This window comes from Ambystoma mexicanum, chromosome 4p (assembly GCF_040938575.1).
Source record: "Ambystoma mexicanum isolate Mex_15411 chromosome 4p, UKY_AmexF1_1, whole genome shotgun sequence".
In the NCBI taxonomy this organism is placed as follows: domain Eukaryota; kingdom Metazoa; phylum Chordata; class Amphibia; order Caudata; family Ambystomatidae; genus Ambystoma; species Ambystoma mexicanum.
The window spans coordinates 117,156,856-117,178,140 of record NC_090927.1 but is presented as its reverse complement, the minus strand read 5'-3'; the positions used below and the strand labels follow the sequence as shown (position 1 = coordinate 117,178,140).

At 45.2% G+C, this 21,285-nt stretch overlaps 1 protein-coding gene across 4 annotated transcripts in view; it reads left to right on the top strand.

Annotated features, from left to right (window-relative positions):
- KHK (ketohexokinase) overlaps positions 1-21,285 on the top strand; it is a 222,592-nt gene that overhangs the window by 176,732 nt on the left and 24,575 nt on the right. For all 4 annotated transcript variants that reach the window (XM_069605519.1, XM_069605518.1, XM_069605516.1 and 1 more), the window contains one exon: positions 5,154-5,300. In XM_069605519.1, coding sequence (XP_069461620.1) covers positions 5,154-5,300 — 147 coding nt within the window. The remainder of the gene's footprint in view (positions 1-5,153; positions 5,301-21,285) is intronic.

Sequence of the window (21,285 nt, the reverse complement as noted above, 5' to 3'; positions counted from 1 at the left end):
TTCGAGAACGCGTCCTTGCCCCCCTCGAAAACACCTCCAGGCGACACCCCAGACAAAGCTCCTGGGAAGCACAGAAGCTGTGATTCCTCGAACCCAGCTGTGGAAACTCCTGGAGAGCGATGTAATCCCTCGAGTCAAGAGAAAGCCTCCATGAAACAAAAAAATCGTTGCCATTGACGCCGAGAGAAACCCATACGGCAAGCCCGAACACCTCAGTGCCAAAATTGAGGGAGAAGCCATCAGCGCCACGAGTGTCGATCTCCTTGATGCCGTATATCCCAATTCCTCTGACACTGTCGTCAAGGACCTTGACGTTAATGTCGAAGCCATCAGCGGCTTCGGGGAACCCTTCCAAACCATCGACAATTTTGTCGACACCGTCGACGTCAACATCGACAATTTGGACACTGTCAGCTCCGATTATGATGTCGATAGCACCTTCTTCTTCTTTTGAGAAGATTTATGCATCACAACCTCGCTCAGAGTATTTTAAAACTCTTTCTTCAATTTATGAAGATGCAGAAGAGTCATCTGAGGAGGAAAGACCATTTGGTCTCGAATATGGGACACCTTCTGTACCAGAGGAACTCCTATCGGAAGAGTCTCATTTAAAGAACCTGCAGGACTCTCTGCATGACGCAAGTGGTATTGACACTTCCACTGAAATAGAATTTGGTAAGGCAGATCCAGGAGATCATGCCGAGGGCAACTATAGACAACTCAAGACTAGAGTAATGCAATACATGGGATGTTCCAGGCTGACACCTGTTTTTCGAACAGGACGATTTAACGGACACACTGGATAAAGGACCACAGGAAGCCCCCATAGTCCCATTTCATAAGGATCTGCAGAGGAGGGTAACTTCCAACTGGGAAACACCTGAGTTTGTACCGGCAGTGAATAAGAGGCTAGCAGCCAAATACAGAGCTTCAACTTCTGACCCTCTATACCTTTCGAAACATCCAACACCAGAAAGCCTGGTTGTACAAGCAGCTACCCCTTCTGGCAAACAAAATGCCTATCCCACAATTCCACAAGATAGGGATGACAAAAAATACAATGCCATGGCCAAGAAGGTTTTCTCAGCCAGTAGTATGGTGTTAAAATCTACTAATGCTACGTGCACGCTGGCGAGATTTACTCACACCCTTTGGGACTGTATTTCGATGGCGAATGACCACATCCCAGAAGGGGAACAACAAGACGGTTTCTTGAACAGGTCCAGGATGGGAAGGACGCTATGTGCGAATCCCTCCTAACTGGTCTCGACTCTGTTGACAGCATCAGCAGAGCCATGATGGCTAGTACAGTAATCTGCAGATTTGCTCGGTGGCAGAAGTCTGGATTTGCCCCAGACATTCAATTCAGACTTCTCAACATGCCCTTTGGTGGCACACATTTATTTGGGAATAAAGCTGATGAGAGTTTGGAGAAGCTGTAAACTTCCACGGTGGTGGCCAAATCCCTTGGAGCTGCAATAAGGCAAACTCCAAACCGCCCCACAGGTGCGCCCTGGAGGGGTAGGTCCTTTCGTGATTATTCCGCATTCGGAAAAGGCAGAGGGCAGCCAGCTCAAAGAGGTCAAAGACGATTCCCCTGTGGTGGACGGGGGAGAGGTATTTACGACCGCAAAAGAAGGGGCTGCCTTACCTTCAGCCACTGCGTCAGCCACTCCAAAACCTCTCTGAGGTCTTCGAACACAAGACAGCAGTAGGAGGAAGGTTGTCACAGCATCTGACAGAATGGCAGGCTATTACTTCAGATGCTTGGGCATTGGAAACAGTTGCCCAAGGTTACTGCCTACTTTTCCTGCAAAACCCTCAGTCATCCACAGGGAATCAACTCTTGGAAGGCTCCGGATCTGCTCCTTATGCAGGAGATTTTAACCCTGCTGGAGAAAGGTGCTATAGAACCAGTACCTGTAGCGGAGAGGAATAAGTGTTGGTACTCCCCTTATTTTCTAATTCCAAAAAACGACGGAGGATTGAGACCCATCTTGGACTTAAGAGACTTGAACAAGTTCCTCGGGAAGGACAAGTTCAAGATGGTAACCCTTTTTCAGATCCTTCAGGCCTTCCAGCTTTAGGATTGGATGGTGTAATTGGACCGCCAGGATGCTTACTTTCATGTGCCGATCCATCACAAGCATAGACAGTACCCGAGGTTCGTCGTTGGCAACTCTCACTATCAGTTTCGGGTTCTGCCATTTGGATTAACCTCCGCCCGAGGTTTTTCACCAAGCTAATGGCGGTTCTGTTGTGGCAGCAAGTCTCAGGAGAGGGGGGATTCACGTCTACTCCTACCTGGACGATTGGCTGATCAGGGCTAGTTCCCCAGAACAAGCCCTAGATCATCTCAGCTACACTTGACACTCCTTCCACAGGCTGGGCTTCTCCCTCAACTTCAACAAGTCCCACATGATACCATCACAAAGACTCCAATTCACCGGAGCAGTCCTGGATACATCCCTGGGAAAAGCCTCGCCACCAGAGGTGAGGGCTCAAGACATTCTGCAGATGGTGGCAAAACTCCAGAATGCCCAACATCTTCCGGCCTTTGACTTTCTAAGGTTGCTCAGTCTCATGGCATCCAGCATTTTTCTGGTGCTAGAGGGTCGCCTGAGAATTAGATCTCTCCAGTGGGCTCTCGGAACGCAGTGGTTGCAGGTCTCAGGAAGGATTGTGTATCTTCTACAAATCCCAAACAGAGTCTTACTGGATCTTCAGTGGTGGGCCTGTCGGGAGAACATCTTGAAAGGAGAATCATTTGGGCAAGCATGGCCGGAGATAACAGTATTGACGGACGCCTCAGTCACGGGGTGGGGAGCCCATACCAACGATTTCACCATCATCGGTCTTTGGTCTGCATCAGAGTCCAAACTCACATCAACCTTTTAGAGCTGAGAGCAATCAGACGAGTGCTGAAAGCGTTTCTGCCCTCTGTACAAGGAAAGAATGTCCTGATAATGACGGACAATACAGTGCCCTTGTACTACCTCAACAAAAGAGGAGGTGTAGGGTCACTGCCAGTGTGCAGAGTGGCAATGCAGCTCTGGTCTTGGGCAATACAAGAAGGAATCTCTCTTATCAACAGTTCACCTAGCCGGAGAGAAGAACACAACAGCGGATGCTCTGAGCAGGCAGAGCGCAGTCTCCCACGAGTGGGAACTAGCTCAGGAAGTCCTTCAAGAGATCTTCACCCTTTGGTGAACCCCTCATGCGGATCTGTTTGCGACCGGTGCCAACAGGAAGTGAGAACTATTCTGCTCAAGGGAATTTCCCCCGAGAGGAGCTCTAGGAGACGCGTTTGTGGTGGACTGGGAGTTTCCACTTCTCTACGCGTTTCCTCCAGTCCCCGTCATTCCTCACATAATAAGGAGTTTGAGAAGGTTCAGGAAATCCATTATCCTATTTGCCCCGGATTGGGCCAGGAGGACGTGGTACCCGGACCTTCTATACATGTCTATCTGCCCTCCGATTCGTTTTCCGAGAGAGCGAGGAGGGTCGGGTTCACCATCCGGATATCAGGACTCTCACACTTCACGCATGGTTTCTGAGAGGCTGAGATACAAGGATTGGGACCTCCCGGGTGACATAATGGAGGATTTTCTTTCGGCCAAGAAGGCCAGCAACCAAATCTTTATACTGCTGCCGTTGGAATAAGTCCTGCCGCTGGGGTAGAGATAAGAATGTTGACCCTTTATCATGCAATACACCAATGGTTTATCTTTTCTTTTGCACTTGGAAAATCTGGGACTCCAGATTGGTACAATCAAAGGTTATCTAGCAGCGCTTTCCATCTTCAAGCGCACTGCAGAGGAAGTCTCCTATTTTAAGATTCCTCTAGTAATTCAATTCTTAAAAGGATTAACTAATGTTTATCCTCCGACTCCCTTTCAGGTCCCACTGTGGGATCTCAATTTGGTTTTAAACTTTCTAATGGGCGCTCCTTTTGAGCCTCTTCATTCTTACCTGTTCAGAGGTCTTACCTTGAAAACAGTTTTCTTAGTGGCTATAACATCTGCCTGAAGGGTGAGTGAGCTAAAGCTTTATCCTGCAAGCCTCCTCATACTGTTTTTCATAAAGACATAGTGGTATTGAACGTGAAGCCTAACTTTCACCCTATGTTTGATTCTGAATTTCACATCACTCAGAAAATAACCTTCCCGTCCTTTTATCCTCCGCCACACCCTGGAAAAGAGAAAGAGAGGCTTCACAGACTCGACCCTATGCATGCACTGAGTTTCTACATTACCAGATTGGCAAAACTGAGACAGAATGATCAGTTTTTTGTGGGCTATACAGGTCATAAACTGGGTCTAGCCATCACCAAACAAACCATCTCTAGATGTATTATTTTAATAATTTCAGAATGTTACAGACTGGCCGGTAAAGACCACCCAGATCATCTAAGGGCTCACTCGACCAGGAGTTATAGCAACTTTGTCTGCTTTTCAGAGGGGAGTTCCAATAAAGGATATTTGTGCAGCTGCCACATGGCCGTCTGCACACATCTTTACAAAGTACTACAGTCTGGATTCCTCCACTAGCCAAGAGTCTGTATTTGGAAAGGCAGTACTGCACTCTGTGCATTCTTGATCACTTCAATTTTACTCCATCCTCCGAATAATGTAACTCCTTTGGGAGTGTATCAAAGATAAGGAATACGTGGCAGGACACAATCCATTCGAAGAACAAGTTACTTACCCATGGTAACGTTCTTTCAAATGGATGTTCCTCCCACATAATCCTTATCGCCCCTCCCATCCTACTCTGCAGTAAAACTTCCCTTGTGGTTACAGTCTCTCAAGGGGAGTAACCGTCTACTCAAGACAGTGCTTCGCTCTTCTAAACGGAACTGAGCAACGGGCGGTGCGCGAACTACTTATACATTTGATGACATCGATGTCGAGACAGAGGCCTCCGAGGGACATCAACTCGACCAGGCATCGACGCAGAGCACGCTCTATTGAAAAAGAAATTCTGAGGCAGCAAACTGGATACTGGGAAATATCAAAGATAAGGAATACGTGGGAGGAACATCCAGTCGAAAGAATGTTACCATTGGTAAGTAACTTGTTCTTCTACCCTATTGCCACTGTTGATTGTACCAATTTTGTTTCATTAATTGAATCTCCTCTCCGTGGCTGAAGGGAAGGAATGCTGGCGAGCAGGTGAAGATGATCCAGAGGGTGGACAGCTACAACAAGGCCTTGCCAGCGGACCAACGAATAACCACATCAGTAGAAATTGAGAAAGAGAGAGAAGACCTCTATCAACTTTTCGGATATGGAGACTTTGTAAGTAATGACCAAAAAAACAGAAAACAAAAGCCTTCACCTGAAAATGAAAGTAGGAAAGTCCATTTGAGCGGAGTCACACATTCCACAACGCCACCTAGTAGCCATCACTGGGAGAAAAAGGTTTGCATTTGGGCTAATTTGCATACCCACAATGCCTTGCTGTTGTGGCTCAGAACTTCCAGCGATGGCTACTAGGTGGCGTTGTGGAACGTGTGACGTGTCTCAAATTGACTTTCCTACTTATATATATGTGTGTGTGAACTCTTTCTCCATATGATACGTCTCATGTTCTCGGTGTAGTCTGACCCAATGGCTGAAATCCCTTGTACTTCTCTGCATTTCCTTTTTAGTTACTTTATTAGACCAAGGATCCTAATCAGACCTATCTCAGTTGGCCCTTCCCATGTATCGCTATTTTCCCGCTCTCATTCTCTATTCCTCTTTGAGAATGAGGGTGGTTTGTATATTTGAGATTGATGAAGGACAATCATACAGTTGACTAAATATGCAGAAGTGACACAGATAAAGATTGGCCAAGGTAAAAATTCACACAGAAATTTACATTTCAGGTTTAGTTTTCAGAGCTATGGGTCCTAGAGAAACAATTGAGTAATGTTTCTGGTTTATAGCTGTTTCTACTGAATTAACAAACCTGTAATTTGTGTTCTAGTAATTATTCTTAGAGTTCAGACTTTGCCTATGCTTGTGTTTTGGTGATAGATAATCTTCCAGAGTCCTGAATTCTGCATTCCAGAAGATACCATTTTGCCCATGTCCACGATCTAGTAACAGAAGACATTTTTGGAGGACCGGATTGTCTCATACATTTAGGGCACACTTTTGGCAAGATGGCAAAACGGCAGTCTGCTGATTTGGACCCTCTGCACTTCCGCCACACCACACATACACAAGCCCCCTTAGCAACCGTATACCTCACCTACGCTCTAATACATGCAGGAATGCCAGAGACCCTCCATGGCTGATCCTGGCAGGATACATGACTCCCGAGATGTGTTGGGCAAATCGGAGGAACATTCATTGCCTGCTGAGTGTGTGGCCTCATGAAGTTACGGGTCACTGCCCTCTTTCCTCATCTTCCACCCATGGAGCAGGTGAGGATTTCACTCCCAATGAGCTGGGGTCTGATTTGACAGCTGGGAGATACCAGGAGAGTGGTGCAGTGTTTGGTGCAGGGACTGGCCAAACCTTTTTTTGTCCCTGTCTTGGAGTGGCACGCTATACACCGTTCCTCCATGGTGTTCCCCCACTGCAGAGTGGTACCTGGGTTCACAGAATGAAGGAAAGGTGGGCCTTTTCTTACTAGGGGAATTAACACTGGTTTGTAAACATAACCAGTTTTGCAGGAGCAACTTGGCAACCATCCTGGTTGACCATGATTTGATCGATTCAGAAATGTCAGAGGGAGAAAAAAACGAAAGTCATTTTCTCCTGCTGACATTTCTGGTAAACCCCCCCCTTACTTACCTTTTGGCAGCACACTTCGCTGTGTTCCGCCGACTCCCTATCTCCCTGCGACACCACAGGGACCTTTTTTTGTTTTCAAAACTTTATTGTATTGAGTGCTGGTTAGCTGATGTCAATGGGTATCCTGTCGTCATTTGTGAGGGGTAGAAATGTGAGGCCGACAACTTTGTAAAGAGTTTTCAACATTAGCCATTTTATTAAATAAACATGTTGGATAAATGCCTCACGTTCCCTTTCCTGATGAGGATTTTCCTGCCTAAAATAAACTTAAAGAAACTGTCTAACCAAGGGATATCTAATCCTCACACATATACAACAAGCAAAGCAAAAAGGAAATATATGGCAATTCAATTCAGCAACAGTATATAACATATGACTTGATTCACAATATTATCAATGACTCATGTCATGGCCTGGTTGAACTTCCCTTCCCCAGATCCAAATAAGGGGTTTCTCCACAGTTCAAAAGGAAACCAGGAAATACGTTTTAGCACAAAGTTCCAATACAGTTCTTAAGTTCTTGTACTCAAGTTCACAAAGTTCTGTTGCTTCAATAAAGCGTCCCACGAGAGTCCTAAATTCTCACTCCTCCTGGAATAAGAACTGTCTCAAATTTTTAGTAGCAACAAATAATTTGGTCAGGATGGTTTACCACAATTTTAGTTGTAGAAAGCATTGTAACTTTTCTTCAAGCAGCTTTCACAATTCTTCCCAAATGTCGCAACTCCACATCTGTTGTTTTCTGCTAGTAATACTCCTTAGCACTTGCACCTTCTACTACATGACTTATTATTTCACCAGGTTCTTCTGGGTAGTCACTTCTTGCCCTATGGGTATACCCGCCTGCCCGTCTACTACTTCAACAACAAGAATAAAAAAGGGCTTCAATAGTAACTTCCAACTTAGCATAACAACAACTTCAATTTTCTTCTCCAGCTGCTTTTGACAAGTTAGGGGAAAGCAAGCAACCCCATTAGTACTCTTTAGGATTCCTGGGCAATTCTGCTTCTCTCCCTCTGGATAACCCTCTCCAGAAGGGCAGCCTATTTTCCACCCTTCATCCCCCTTTGTAATGACAGCCAGGTAGTGGTAAGAACAGGGGGCCTCCCCACAAGTTGGGCGGTATCCCAGCAGTAAATCTGCTGCAATGCCGCCCAATGCAATTACTGTTACTGCCACCTGGTCAGGCGGTATTATTGCCGGATCACAAGTGGTGGTGGTGGTGTGAGGCCCCATTTATTTTGAGTCCATAGGACTCAATGGGGCATTTTCGGTGCAATTACTGCAGCAGTAATTGTGCCACAGTTAATTGCGCCAAAATGGGGTGGAAAGTTGGCAGAGTTACCTCCAGCTCAAAATTTCCACCCAGCTCATAGTTGGGTGGTGCGGTAATGCGGCGGTAACGCTATTACTGCAGCATTTTTACTGCACCGCCCAACTTGTGATGAGGCCCAAAGTCTTCTACTTTCTGTCTTGTCTTTGGTATTGTTAGCTTAGAGGGAGCAGAGTGTTAGATCTCTTTTAACACGAGTAGCTGATCTTAGAATCTGTGTGCTTTTTACCAGTCTCCTGTGGCTTTTTGGTATGCTTGTTGGATTGTTATTGCTCATGTTTCACTCTCTCTTGGTTTAGGTAAGCAGGATTCCCCCACTGTATTGTTATGCTTGCCATAAACTCACACACTGCCTTTTATAGTTACTCTGTTTCCTTATATGCCACTTTTGTTGCTTTCTGAAAGTTCGGTATTCAGTAATACCTCTTTCGCTCATATGTGAATGAATATGCTGGCTGGGAACACGCGCACAACAGCGGAACACTCTGGGATCACTCACAGACAGTGAACTCACCGGGGAAGTCTCTTTCCTCCCTCAATGTTTGCTGGACTTCAGTGACTGTGGCACATCTCGGCACAGCACACAAACCCTCTTGCTCTGCCTTTGCTGCCACCACTTTAATTCAGAGCCTGCGCTGCTCTGAGGAGTCTCTGGTGCAACGCTGCCACCAGAGATCTTCCGGCTTCCTTCATCTCTTCCCCTCCCCGCTGCAAAATCTCTGTACAACTTTGGGAATGGGCAAGCATTTCTCTTTCATGTTACCTGCTGCACGACCTCTGTACTAGGGATGATTTAGAGGCATAGACCCTCTCAGGACACACAGTGGTCCCGGTGTTTTCTCGCTCCTAGAGTCCCGCATCCAACTGCAAATAGAGCCGCACTGCTTCTTCTCCTGCCTATTCTCTACGACCTGAACCTAAGGGGGCCATTTAACATTTAAGCCTCTCCGTCTCCCTCAGGTGTGGGTCATCTACCTTAGTTAGCTGACCACTCCTATAGTTCTGTCCCTCTAAATCCCTATTCCTTGTATCAGTAATGAGGGAATTATGGAACTTGAAGTCCCCGTCGAAAATATTTCCTTTTTCAACTTGACAGCCATTCAAAGATCAGGGCTTCAGGGAAGATTGAACAGGGGAATCTTGCTGACTTTTTGACCTGTTTCCTCCCCCATGTGATCGTCCTGCAGAACACCACCCCTAGGGTCAGGATCAGGAGGCATCTGCCTTCCACAGGCCACATGGAGAAGGTCCCAGGTCGAGGTTTTGGGGAGGGGTCATTACTGATTCATCACATATTGGAGCATGAAATGGCAACGAACATCCTGGGAGCTTTGGGGTTAATGCTAATGATGCCCAAACCAACGAGGACCCGGACAGAACCCTGAAAACACATACCTCAAAGCAAGCAGCTTTCCTCAAGTGTCAGGATGTCTATGGCCATGCATAATGTTCTCTTGGGTGTGGGGCATCTCCTCTGGATTCGTTCATGGTGGGCTCTGCTGCCCAGAGAATGTCCTTAACCAAGGAAATGTTTAACAAAGCCATCAAAGAATGACTGTGAATCCCATATATATACGTACAACTGTAGTGAAGCAGATGTACACGTCATTCATAGAGCCCATCCCCTCACATCCGTCATATTGGAAGAGCAGAAAGAAAGCGCTGCGCAGGACTCCTGGTATCGCCCCAATACTGCATCGAAGATATGAAAGACGTTATGCGCTCAGACAACCGTACCGAAAGCACCCTTGAACTGAAGTGGTAGAAGGAAGTCTGCAGACACCACTGGACTTAGAAGAAATATAAGTAAAGTCTGACAGGGGTAAAGTGACGTCATGAAGAGAAGACACAATGGTACACTGAAACGATATAAGAATACTTAAAGAATAAAGATGGGACTGAAGTAACAAATTAAACGAACATGTGGATATGAATAAATTATATATATTGAGAAGATGAGTGAGTAGAGAGACAGTAGATGCATATGCGCAGAAACGCAAGGTAGATGAGACATATAGAAGCTTGCTACAGTAGAAAATATAACACAGGTAAAGCAGCCATGATGACAAAATGGACGTCGGTTTCATATAATAGTAAGCTAAAAACCCCAAGGGAAGAGACCAAGAGCAGAGCGGACAGGCACTGAAATACAAATTTGTGCAAGAACAAAGAATATTTGTTTGGTTAAGGATCAAGCCACAGTGAGAAGCAACTGCAAGGGACAAAAGGAGTCAAAGAGGATAAGCCATGTGCGTAAGACATATTTCTCTTAGATTAAGTAAAGGAGTAAACATCTACAGATGGCAACTATTGGACAATTAAAAATGCAGAAAACATATGCAAGACCGAGCAACCAAGTCTCTAGAGGCCAAGGAGGGTAATAGCACCCAGTATAATTTAATCAAATATCACTAAATACGAGGACAGAATGGACAAATCATGGTCTCCTCACACGTGATGCAAGACCAGAAAACAAGGCATATTCATAAGGCTCCAGACGAAGATAGCAATGTACCTTCACTCCCTTTAAAGTTCTAGAGAAGAGAACAGTCCACAAGGTCAACTACACAGAAGAGGCCTGGTCTTGGAGCCTAACTGATGAGAGATGGTAGGCTAATTGGCCAAGTGGGCAGTTCTCTGATGATGTTCTCTGCACCTGGGTTTCGTTTTGCTTACGTGCTGCTATCAAGCCGAATGTCCAATGTTGGAAGAGGGTGCAAACCAATCAGGATGGCCTGTGTGGTGATGGACTTAACATTGTTGCAGAAGCCAATCTGCTGCTGTTATTCTACTATTATCTGTATTATACGTAGTTGGAGGTAGTTCAAGGCGTGCCTATTTGAAAAGGGGCAGCCAATGATGTTACTAACACCTAAATAAACTATAGGTATATATAACCTATCCCTCCGCCCGATAGGTTTTTACTATTTGCCATGTAGGTTTACATCATAGCTGACGTACATTCAAGTGTAAAGCCTTTGTGTAACTTAAATGTATTTGAGTGTGTGTATGTGAGCTGCAATGGTTTATAGTCTTTCTGTTGAAAAGCATCCATCGAAAAAGAAATGCATCGAATTAAAAGTACCGAAAATAAATTAATCGAAATGCTATCTATTGCATTACAAAGTACATATCCATCGAAACATGTCCATTGAATATAGGAATTTGATTAAACATGCTTCACGTTAAAACATTACATGGAGCTGTCTAGTGCTGAAATCTTTAAAGTATTTCGGCACTGGCCGGCTTCATGTAACGTTTTAGTGTTTATTGTTTATTGGGGGGCACCCCCCTTAACCTTAACCCAACCCTAACCCTAATCGAAATCCAATGAGATGTTTTCATTGAAAGTGCATTTCGATGGAAATGGCTTTCAATTAATACATTTAGTTGGATTTCAATTCGATGAAAGAATATTCGATGGATAGACTAGATACCAGCCGCGATTTGTTATGCTTGCCATATTTCCCTACTTCATTGAACTGATAATAAAGTAGTACTTTGCCATACTATTTGAGTCTGTCCAGTTATTTAGGCCATCATTTTTTATGTTCCAGGTGCTACTGCACACAACATTTTGAAGTTTAAGGGATTTATGGACTGAGAGCTGATCTTATGTCTCTGATTGAGAATAAAAGAGAGATAGATTGACGAGGGAGCAAGTGGACACCACCAACCAAAATGTTAGTTGAAAGCCCAATTGCCACCGCAGTCGGAGGAGCTGCCTAGCTTTAAAGACACCTGTGACCAATCTCAATTAAAATGTGAAGATCTGAAGGAGGGCTCAGAACGTGACAATATAATATGCTCCACGACTTGTTCAAGCTGATCATCAGAGATGATTACAACAGATGGGGCCCTGTGATGAATCAGAGGGGATTATCCCAAAGACCCTAGGCTTAGACCCTTCTCATGTGGCCTGGGAAAGGAAGACGCTTCCTGATCTTGACCCTGGGGGTGGTGGTCTGTGGGAGGATCACATGGGGGCTCAGGTTAGGAGAATTGGGAGAACCCTGTGACTAGCTTCCCTAATGATCCCACGGTCTTAATGGCCTATTGTAAAATTGAAGCTTTTGATGTAAAAAGGAACAAGCACATTAGGGACTTATAGACCCATAATGCTCTAGGTACTGGGACGAGGAAGAAGAGCTCAGATGAGCAAAACTGTAGTATGCAGTCTAGTTGTTCTAAGGATCCACACCTGAGCGGGACTTATCAAGATTTAAAGCCCCTTTAGGTGCAGGCCATGAGAAGGAGAAAGCAGTGGGAGCAGTAGAAGCACGACGACGCCTGTAGGAGAGAGGAGCTCTCTTAGTTTTTTGCTTTGCTTCAATGGCTGGCGTACACTGGAGTAAGTGAGGGGTGAAACAGGCTCCCTGTACAGAAGGTGCAAGCACAGGGGTTGTGACCGGAGTGGTCAGACGCCCAAACCACAACGACAGAAGAAGATGATGAAGAAGCAGCGGGACGAGCAGGAGCACAGGGAAAGACCGGTGAGTTGGCCTTTGATAGGTGACCCTGGGTCTCTGTAATAGACCGCTGGCCAGAAATAAGCATTTTGAATATCGAACTAATAATTTAAAGAATTTCTGGAGCCTTAGCTGTATTTGAACAAGATAAAAACCAGCGTTGCCTAAGCCCAAGATGGGCAATTGTAAATAAAAAGGGAGACTGCTTTCCTAAAGAGAGAAACTTCAACAGGAGATATTATCAGCAGTTAACTGATGTACTAGAAGAAACTCAAAGGTGGCAGGAGAGAAGCCCTCCTTGTAGCAATCATCGAGGGGGAGAGAAAAATAGCCTGCATTTAGTGCACCAAACAAATCAGAGGAAATGTCAATGTGTGTTGTATCCTTATGGAAGAAGTTGTGAATCTCAAAGTTGTGAAAGCCAAAGATGTTTCTGAATTTTGAAGCAAACACTCACCACAGAATTGATGTAGTAGTGGTAGGAGGTTTATCCTGGTAGGCGAGTATACCAGGAGAGGGGCTTTTTAGTGGTTAGTCCTGACAGGTTAGTGGACCAGGAAAAAGACATTGAAGTACTGAAAACAGCACGCCTAGAGTTAAGGTTGGCGGAACGGAAATGGCAGAGGAACTATGAAATGCATGAAAAGGTACGCTTCCAAAAGCTGACCTACGATTATCATTGCGCATTCAAACTCGCCAAACTGTTTTTTTTACTAGTAGAGTTGTAAACTCTATCACTAAAAGAGTTGTAGACAGCTCTTAGTCAGTCAAAGAAGTTATTTTCCGTTGCCAAATCATTTACCTCTACTGCGGCTTTCGCACCCAAACCAGCTCCCTTGCAGATTTTGTATGATTCCTTCGTGAAATCTTTTATCACTAAAGTGACGGGTATTTGTGACCTCATTGAGAGCTTCCATAGATATACATGTATCTAAAATCAGTCCTTCACATTCTTGGTCTGAATTTCCAATTTTCACGATGGAGTACTTGCTAAAAGCAATTTGCGAAACTGAAATCGGCAGCCCCCTCTCACCCTATACCGGTGGCACTATTGCAGGAAATCCTTCCCAAAGTCATCACTTCGGTTACTGCCTTGGTTAACTGTTCCTTTCAGCAAGGGATTATCCTTGCTGAGTTGAAACAGGCCATCGTCCTTCCATTATTAAAGAAACCTATGCTTGACCCTTCGGTTTTAACCAACTACCACCCCATCTCACTTATTCTTTTCTTCATGAAAGTATTAGTGTCTCTGGTGTCCCCCCCTTCTTTCTTCTTATCTTGAACACGCGAACAATCTCGACCCGTTCCAGTCTGGGTTTCGACCAGGGCAAGAAGAACCGAGAGTGTACTGTCGGCAATGGATGATCTGGCTGTGTTGGCAGACCACGATGGAGTGGGGGCACTGATACTATTCGATCTGTCGGTGGCATTTGAAACGGTTGACCATTCCATCTTGCTGTCCCGCCTGGCGACAGCAGGACTCTCGGTAACCATCCTGGCCTGGTTTTCCTCTTTCTTATTAGGACGAGGTCGGTCACTTTCTCTTCCTCCTTTTCTCTCTCAGTCTCACGCTTTATCCTGTTGTGTTCCTCAGGGCTCCGCCTTGTCCCCCATGTTATTCAACTTCTACGTTCTGTCACTAGTTGCTCTCATCCGCTCTCGCAGTTTCAGATTTACACATATGCTGACAACACCCAGATTCTGATGCGGTTAGAGCCTGACCATTCTGAGGTGTTGTCGAGACTGTGCCAGTGTCTCTTGGCCGTGAAGAGCTGGGCGAATTGCAACTGGCTTAAACTGAATGGGGACAAGACAGAGATAATGGTGGAGGCTCCATCCTCTAGGGTTTCTCTGTGGACCCCTGTGTGAAAGGGGCCCCTAGGGGTCCCTCGTGCTATGGAAACGAGGCAATCACCATACACGAAAACATGCACCAGACACAAGGTTTCAAATTCCCAATGCTAGGGTTTATTGCAAGCAAAACATAGTATCAATTGGCCAATTCTGATCTCACGCCCCACGACGTGAGTTTCCTAGACCTCGAGGGACGCAAGAGAGCGAATTACGTACATCAGTTACATATATACAAAATGCATATCATACAATCAGCAAAGTCATGTTCAACACCCCTCTGTATTAAGTTCCTTTGAACTCGGGATGACGATGGACATATCCGACGAGTATGACGATTATAATGCTTTCGATGTCTATTCTAGTAACAATGTGTAATTTAGAAAGTGCGGAGGCATCTTTTAGAACACAGTGGTTCTGTTCTTGGAAGCAATCTGTACACGGGGGAAGAGCCACATTCCAAACTTTGCTATCTATGAGGTACTATTCGTGTCCTGGGAGCCGACACGTTCTAAAGGGTTTTGCGAAGGGGGGCCTTAAGAGAAGCATAATTCAAGCCTTTAACTGTATTATTCTAACATATTCTACCATCGTACGAGACTGGCTGGCAGCTGTGAAGTGATTAAATGCCCTGCAGCTTCCTACCAAGGCTACAGAGAGGGAGCGTGGGCATTCCTCTCTGGGCTACTCATGAGGAGTTTCAGCAAACTCTTCAGTCCCGCGACCTTGTCCTTTCATATTCAGACAACAATGTTAACAGTTGAGCAGAGTAAGCAGAATCCGCAAGAATTGCAAGCTGCAAAGCAGTTTTTAGACAAAAAGCAATGAGCAATGGTTAACAAGCAAAATGGCGATTCTTACTACATTTAAAATGGCCGCTCGTCGGTCAAGCATAGCAGTTCACATTTCTCCAATTCGGTGCATAAGACGGTTGGCTCACGGCCATCAAGTTACGTCTATCATTCAAATGAAGGGTATTCATTTTTCCAGATTGACATGTGTTCTGGCCATCAGCTTTGGGTGTCCTTCCCTCTCCGGTTGCATCAGTTAAAAACCTAGGAGTTGTGCTTTCATCAACTTTACCGATGGCTGGACAGGTAAACATTGTCTGAAAGACGGGCTTCTATCTGCTGAGGTTTCTGCGCTAGGAGTATGCCTTTTGTTCCGGAGACGTTGCGCCCGCAGGTGGGGGCCTTGTTAATTTCGAGCTGCAATGATTACTGCAATGCTCTCTACCTGGCGAAAACCAAGGGCCTGATTCAGCAGCTTTAGCGTCTGCAGAACATCAGCCAGAGTGGCGACAGGATCGCCATATGGTACCCATATTAGTCTGGTGATTTGTGCATTACACTTGTCCCGGTGGCAAAAAGAATCACATTTAAAGCCCTATGCCTAGTTCATCAGGCTTATTATGGGCTAGGTGCTGAATTTCTTAAAGATTTCGGCCTGTAAGGTACCCCTTAATTATACAGGTACCCCTAATCACGCTCACACCAGATTTAAGTTCACCCCTCTAGGGAATTAAAGCCAGGAGTCTATCTTGCAAGGATAACACGTTTATTCTATACAGACATGAGGATAGGAACAAAGAACTCTGCTGCCTGAGAGGTATCCCTCAACCGTCCCATTCACCTGCAGACTGGTGCCAGACAGGAGCTTATATACTCTTAGCTTGGTCACTGGATATGGGCATGGCTCCATCCAAAATTGTCCTTCTTCCATACAAGGAGTGCTCCAGTCTTCCTCTCTTCATGGTCAGATTTCCGTTTAGGACATACCACTTAACATATTGCTAGCCTATGCAAGAATACACTGTAGCTCATGTTTTTCATCATTTTTCTACATTATGAACATTTATATATAAAAAACATTCCCGTCATTCTCTCCCTATTTCATTCATTCGACTGACATTTTTATCTGGTTTTATAATAGCCTCAAAACCTTTTTTTCCAGAATTATGCATTGTGTGCATGAGCCTTAGCCTGCCTAGGCCCATTGACAGACAGCAAACAGCTGTGGTGAACACTACAGCAATGCATGTAGTCCAATTTGTAGCACAGGCCACATTCCTTTTGGCAGAGAGCCTGCTTCTACCGTGCTTTGAGAAAAAAATAGGATTTAACATTTACAATGTATTCCGCTAATAGTTATTTTCACCTTATATTTAAATAATAATTGCCTTCTCTTAGTACCCACCCAGGTCTGTGTGTGTGATTATATTTGCATGAAAAAAGCTTGCTCTCAGTGCTCCTCCTCCCCCTTGGTCTTTTGTAGTGCCTAGAAACAGTCAACAGACGTCTTGCCTAATTCTAAAGCACTAGCTCCTTCCCAACAGGCCTTTTATTCCAAGTAGGTACTTACGATCAGAAACAGCAAACCTGGTCATCATTCTGACATTTCAGAGAGCTCGACTTGGTGGCCGGGGGTTTTCAGTTGCTGCAGGTACCCTGTGGAACGTGCTACCGACGAGCACGTGAAACATAACAAATCACCTGCAGTTTGGACCTGCGTTAAAAACTATTCTCTTTTAGAGTGGTGGTAACTGCCTCCACTTAGTGTCCTAGCGCCAAGGTGCCCCTATGGTGCATGTGCGCTCTATAAACAATTGTAACATAAAATTGTGGTGGAAGGTTGTAGTGGGAAGAAAGTGGCAACCCACTATTGTGTTATGAACTGTGGTAAAAACCATCCTGACAAAAACATTGTAGTTTTAAAGGAAGAAATGTGATACTAATTATCCTTCAAAGAAAAAAAGGTGGCATTGAATACTGACAAATAATGGGAAGACAAAGTCTTTTTGTTTTGTTTATGAAACACAACCTTGTGAAAACTTTGAACAATCCTTTGTGGAAGAGTGATAACATCTTGTTTAGCAAAATCCAAGTGCCAAGTGAAAGACTTTTGGAGTGAAGAGAACTTTGTTAAATTTTGAACAGAACTTGGCTATTAAAGAGGACTTTCTTGACTGGAATTTTGGATTGGGAAAATCCTGCATTCATCCAGGGGAAGGGGAACTGTCCCCAGTTACAAGGATGCCCATTTACAGAGTTTATGTTTTGACCATAACTGTTATTTTGTTGAGTTTTGACTGCCCATATGATACCTGCATGATTTATTTGCATGTATAAGTGTGAGGGACAAATACCTTTGGATATTAGAGGATGTTTCCTTCGGTCTTAGTTTTACAGGCGGGGAAATCCTTGTTAGGTTAGGGAAGTTTTTCTTACCCTTACTATTATTCAATAAAATGGCTTCTTGTGAGAAAACTCTATGTTTCTGCCTCGCATTTTTTACCCCACACAGCCCCTGGTATTGGTAGACCATGCCAGGAAACACCAAAGCAGGCCAGAAATCAACACTACGGTACAAAAGAACACAACTTCATGATCACCAAAAAGCTATCCCGCATTGATCACATGAGCAACTCACTAGTGAGACGACAAATGAAGCCGTAACTGATGAAATAAACAGGTGACAAGTGCAATATCTTTGGACCTACCGCTTGGGCCTCCATTTTTATCATCTGTGTTCGGAAGTGATGGCAGCTTCCGTGGCAGAAGGGGATAGCCGTCTCAGCATTATTCTCCCTCTGGCAGATGGTCTAACAATGAGTTATAAAAGGCACAGGTAGTTGTTCATAATCTCGATGGCAGCCCCAGAGAGCAAAACATTACATGCAAATATATGTGGTGGCAACTCGAGGGCCTTTTGACTAAGAGCATGTCAAAGAAACAATCATCATTTGGATCTAGTGTTGGGTAGAATGTGTGATTTTCATTGCGCCAGACAACTGGGACCAGATTCCTGGGTTATCTACGCAGTAGGTATCAATGGGTGAATGAACGGGCAAAAGGAACTGCTGTAGGTAGGGTCTGCTTTGTATTCTTGCTTTGCAAATTGAGAAGTTCACCAATGATGGGTCCGTTTGTTGTTCCTCTTGGGTATGGTTTAAATATTCATGTTGATCATCTTGGTCCATGGAGTGGACGGCTGTTTGTTTTTTGTAATTGTAATGAGTTATTTATAACATGCTTAATACCCAGAGGGTTCTAAGCGCGGACCGAGGATCGAACCTGTGTTGCTCTGCCTCGTCTTGCATTCAAGACAAGTATGTTGCCCCTGAGCTATCCTCCCGAGACAAGAGATGAGATGAGGGGATGGGCCTGGTGTTGGCCGAGATTTCTGGGGGGAATGTGTGTGGATGTTTCTCTTAGTAGGTTATGGGAGACTTGATGGGGTCAGTTTAGATGGCTAATCATTTTGACTATCATGGTCAGTAATTTACTAACACAGTTTGTCTCTTTGAAAATGATGTGATGCTGGCCTAAAGCACTTGTTGGCAGCCCTGGTCTGGAATACGCTCCTGCTTATTCACAGATGTCTTGATTAAAGTGGAAGAAGTCATAGGTACCCAGTCTGACGCTCTCCCAGTGAGATTGGAAGCATTGAAAGCTGTACCCCCTGATTTGGGTGACTAAACCAATCAAATATCTAGGTGTCAACATAACTCCCACTCTGTCTACACTGTACAGTGCCTGCCACTTACCCATGGCTTTTCACCTCCATTAGATTGGACCCATTGAGATGGTGGGGCCTTTACCTGTCATAGCTAGTGAAAAAATATCAGTAATACAAATTAATGTTCTTTCTAAGCTGATAATATGTCATTTGTGTGGAGGGGAAGAACTGGAGAATCGGCAGAACAATCTAGATTGCGCCCCCTAAATAAGGAGCAGTGGCGAGCTGTCACGACCAACATTATATGTCACCTCGGTGCCCGGATATATATGCCATTGTTCCACAGAGTCATTGGCAGTCTAGTATCTAGTAGCTGCACCCGGGCCAAATGGCATAAACCAATCCCTGTGCTTGATCGAGGAGTCACTGCAGGTCAACCTGCACAAATCATTAGTGAGTTTACTGACCCACAGTTCAGAGTATAAATCGGGGACAGACATTGGGGCTAGTCAGGGGGTGTGCAGGGAGTTGCAGCAAAAAGGACGGAGCAGAGAGAGAGGAAAAGGTACAAGGAGAGTGAGAAGGAGAGTGGGGGCATGAAGGAGTCAGGAGGAGGAAGGCTATTTGAACAGCGAAAAGCTTTCTCGCTTCCTTTCTATCTGCAGCTCAGCGCTACAGATTTGGGATTGCGCACGTCAGCGTCCTCCGATTCTTGGAAAGAGCAATGCCACATGTCGTGCTCTGCACCAATGGACCCTGGAACCTTCAGAGCCCAGGAGATGGGGTTCCCAGACAGCGAAGACTCAGGCCCCTATGCTCAGTTTAAGATAAGGCAATTAGAGCAGATGCTCCACTTGATATTTAGTTCAATTTCCTGAGTAAAAAGGAACATACGGATGGCGCATCATGCGCCAGAAGGAATTACAGTTGCAGGTCTTGTGAATTAAAATGTTTCCCCTCGAGGGCAGAGAGAGACCTTTGACAGTTTATCTGGAGGCAGATTCACCCCTCTCCAGTCTAACAGGCCACCCATCGATGTCTACCCGTGGAGGAAGCCTCTGTTTCAGATGCAGGACATAGCGGAGGGTACAGCGCGTGCTGTCATTCTCCAGGACCTCCACCTCCATGTTGAACTGCTGCCTGGCCTTCAATTGTGTCAGATTATTCGCTCAGGCCACGGGAGCTTTGGTTTCAGCTGGACATCTTGTGCACTTGTGGAACTAGAATACTGAATTATCCCATAAGGCAGAAACACTCCATTTACCATCCCGAGAAGTAAGCTATTTGAGGACCAACTAGAAGAGCATGGAGTGATTAAAGAAGAGAAACATGCTGTGCTGCGCAGGAGCAAGACCACCTTTTACTTTTTAGCCCTCTGCTTGGTTACATTTCCAGGAGCCAGGCGATGGTTTAAGAAAAGGGTTAACACGGCTCAGGCAATGAACAAGTCTTGTTCACTGAAGCAGTGTTCCTGACAAGAAACTAGATGCCGAAGAAGCCATGCATTGTGTTCATCAAGACCAACAAGGGACTGCAATATACTCAGAAATGTATTTGGTGCAGAGGGTGTTGGAGTGGGATAGTGCTATTGGACCTCAAAGATGTGAATGCCTTGGTCAGCACCTACCAATTCAAAATGTAGACCTTACAATGGATTATTTCTCTGATAGCAGTAGGCGACTTCCTGGCATCCTTACATCTATTGATGCGTGCCTACATGTCACCATAATAAGATCACATTTCCGATTTATGCGGTTGGCAGTGAGATATCCTCCATGGGTCATCCGTTCGGTCTCAGAATTGCTCAGACATTGTTTATGAAGGTTGATTGTATCTCTTGCACATCCAGAGGGCATTTCACTTGATCCATACCTGGAGCATTGGCTGTTTTAGACAACTGAGAAGCACGCTCAGAAGATCTATCTGGATATTTCTTGCCAGTTTTTCTTTTACATGTGGGGGGTAGGCTCGTATATAGACCCAAATCTGTCATCACAAGTGCATCTGTGTAAAACAACTGTACCTACCCCTGCATCCGCTCCTCCGCCCTACCCTCCTACCCGCCCTTTTGCTCTTTCATCGCCTTACCTGTTCTAGCTGATGCAACAAACCCACTTCCATGGCTCGTGCTCAGTGTTCCAGGGGGGTTCTGAGTGGCCTGTTGCAGGAGGTGAACGAGATACCGGGCAGACACCAAGCTGAGGCTGTTGTAAGGATCTCAATTTAATGCCTAAATAAAGTTGCTCTTATGAACTTGTGTCCAGTGCGTCAACTCAGTACTGGAAACAAGAAGTATTTGGCAGCCCTGGCCGATGCGAGTAAGATGCAATGAGCAGGGAAGGGATTCATTTCGGCGTGCAGGGCGGAGCAGTGAGACGTGCATCAT